The sequence below is a fragment of the Eimeria tenella genome, genomic scaffold (genome assembly GCF_000499545.2).
Source record: "Eimeria tenella Houghton genomic scaffold, Eth_scaff316, whole genome shotgun sequence".
Lineage (NCBI taxonomy): Eukaryota > Apicomplexa > Conoidasida > Eucoccidiorida > Eimeriidae > Eimeria > Eimeria tenella.
The window spans coordinates 119-3093 of NW_013543019.1; the positions used below are offsets into that span (position 1 = coordinate 119).

The window sequence follows — 2975 nt, forward strand, 5'->3', positions numbered from 1 at the left end:
GTGTACATACACCTGAACGCGTTAGCAAGCATTTATAAGAGAAATAAAAAGAAAATAAGTAAACAAGCAATTGTAAATAAAAAACAATTATAAATAAAAAAACAAATATAAATAAATAATTTTAAATTTATATAAAGTGTTCATGGAAGTTCATTTATCCTCTTGGGGACTTTTAGAAGAAAAAAGAACGAAAAAGTGCCACAGTTAGATGAGCACTGCCTACAAATGTTACTCAAACCCTAAACCCTAAACCCTAAACCCTAAGCCCTAAACCCTAAACCCTACACCCTTGCCGCTAAGTCCCACTTCTGAGGCACTTAACACTTCTCGCTAATCCCTAGATGAAGGCTTTTCTTGTGTCACCCACCAACCAACCTAAACCCTAAACCCTAAACCCTAAACCCTAGACCCCGTGCGCGTCCGCATGCACACAGCGGGTGCAGTGCAGCAGCAAAAGGGAGCCAGGCCCTCGCCAGCCGTTTAAAAGAATAAAAAGGATTTATTTTTAAAAATTAAATTAAAATGAATTTTAATTTTTGAATTAGTTTTTAATTTCCACCAATTAAACTTCACACACTCCCGTTTGCTGCCACTGCAGCAGCAGCAGACGACCCACTGGGGCCTCCGGCAGCCCCGGGACTCTCAGAAGCTGCAGAAAAGCGAAAAAAGTCCAAAAGGAGAATTAAATTAAAACTGAAATTAATTTTAATTTTAATTTAATTCAATTTTAATTAGAAGACTCTCCTGGGCCCCTAACAACGCAAGCCCAGCTCCGATCGTGCAGCAGCGCAGACGGAGTGGAGCTACAGCCCGCGTCGATTGGGCTCGTTTCTCCGCGTTTTTGCGTTTATTTTGATTCAAATGAAACATATTTAATAGATTAAACTTAAATATCTTTTAAGAAATCCTCCAGAGTCGGATTTTGAGGCCGGATCGGCCTTGGTTCGCGCTCGGCGTTTGCGGCGGTTCCTTCGCGCTTCGGGGTGTCTGTACACCTGAAAATGGACACTTTCGAGTGGGCCGAAGACTACGCAGCCCTTTGCTCGCATTTAAACATTTCTGTGGGTTTTGGGCCCCACGGAAAGGAACTTAGAGCCAAAAAAGACTTGAAACCCGGCGAAGTTTTCTTAATCGAGGCCCCCCTGGTGGCCTGGCCCGTTGCCGCTTCTGCTGCTTTCTCCAGCTTCACCCTCTGCGAGAACTGCCTCAAGATAAAGCCCTACGAGGGCCCCGGGCCAGACCCCACGCAGCCCAAGAAGCAACAGCAGCAGCAGCAGCAGCAGGAGTGCGCGGGGGCTGCAGCAGCAGCAGCAGCGAAGCAGCAAAGTGCAGCGGGAGAAGCAGCAAATGGAGCAGCAGAAGACACTCTAGATGAAGAGCAGCAGCCCATTTGCATGCACGATGCTGAAGGCAATCTGCTTTGGTTCTGCAGCCCCCGCTGCCACCAGCAGGCCTGGGGGCAGCCGCTGCGGGCAGCAGCAGCAGCAGAAGCAGCAGCAGCAACAGCAGCAGACGCAGCAGCAGCAGCAGCAGAGAAGGAGGGGGCGCCCGCAGAAGACTCGCCGGAGTCGGCGCTCCGCAAGCGGGACCCCCAAGGCTGCCTCAAGGCCCCTTCCCCTAGCAGCAGCAGCAGCAGCAGCAGCAGCAGCAGCAGCAGCAGCAGCAGAGGGCCGTGGGCGTTTGGCTGGCAGGAAATTCTGTCCCCCGCTGCTCTGCGCACGCTGCGGGGCCTGGACCAGCAGCTGCGTCCCCCGCTGGAGGCAGCGCCAGCAGCAGCAGCAGCAGCAGCAGCAGCAGCAGCAGCAGCAGCAGAGAACGAGAACCCGATAGGCCTGGAGGCCCTCGGGCGAGTGGTGGCCCGCATTGCAGCAGCAGCAGCAACTTTGCGCAGCACGGGATGGGCCCCGGAAGCAGCTTATGCTGAGGCTTGTAGGCCGTTTTTGCGGCTTGCTGCTGCTGCTGCAGCAGAAGCAGCAGCAGCGTTTGACGTGGCGGGGGCTGCTGCAGTGCTGCAGCAGGTGATGGGCGAGGCCGTTGCTGCTGCAGCAGGAGCAGCAGCAGCAGCAGCAGTTCTCGGAGAAGCAGCAGTGGCCCACCTTTTTGGGGCCCTCATGAGAAATGCGCAGCTGCTGCTGATTTGGGGGGCCTCGGACTGCGGCAGTTTGCTGCTGCTGCGTGCTGCAGGGGTTTTCGTGCTGCAGTCCTGCTGCAACCACAGCTGCAGCCCCAACTGCAGCACGGAAAATGCTGCTGCTGCTGCCATTTCCCTCGCAGCAGCAAAACCTGTTGCTGCTGGAAGTGAATTAACTGTCTCTTATGTGCCTCTGGCTTTGCCGCGGCAGCAGCGCCAGGCCCTCCTCAGCAGCTACGGCTTCGTTTGCTGCTGCCCCAGGTGCGAGGCTGAGGCGCAGCAGCAGCAGCAGCAGCAGCAGCAGCAGCAGGAATAGCAGCGGGCGCTGCTGCGGGGGTGGGGCGCAGCTCGGGGCGCTTTCGGGGGCGTTCCGGGCGCCGGGCGCCGCGGCAGCTTGCCTGTGCGCTGTTCAGGGTTTAGGGTTTAGGGTTTAGGGTTTAGGGTCTGCAGAAGAAGCCCTTTGCTGCGACAGCAGCAAATAAAAAGCCGAGACTGCTGCAGCAGCTGGGGGCTGAACTTAAGCGCCTAAACTCAATTTTATTTCTTTATTTGAATTTCATTTATTTCGTTTTAAAGTCAATTTAAAATGGCAAACTTTGATAAATAAAAAATTAATTAAATTTAATTAAATGGCAAACTTTAATAAAATGAAAAGCCGCGAAATTGCGGCAAAGAAAGCGCTGGGGCGTCCAGCTGCAACCTTGCTGCTGCTGCTGCTGCTGCTGCTGCTGAGGCTTTCGGTGAATTCAGAACATTTCGGAGCAATTTAAAGCAATTTAAGACAATTAAAAATAATTGAAGTGATTAAAAGCAATTAAAATGTTAAATTAAATGATTTTAAATT

The 2975-nt window shown here is 52.2% G+C and overlaps 1 protein-coding gene across 1 annotated transcript; it reads left to right on the forward strand.

The window, feature by feature from the left end:
• Window positions 1–1001: 1001 nt before the first annotated feature.
• On the forward strand, window positions 1002–2447 carry ETH_00017565 (uncharacterized protein; the record flags this gene model as incomplete). Its single annotated transcript, XM_013376115.1, has 1 exon — window positions 1002–2447. One exon carries the CDS (start codon window positions 1002–1004, stop codon window positions 2445–2447), a length of 1446 nt encoding a protein of 481 aa, XP_013231569.1.
• Window positions 2448–2975: the final 528 nt, after the last annotated feature.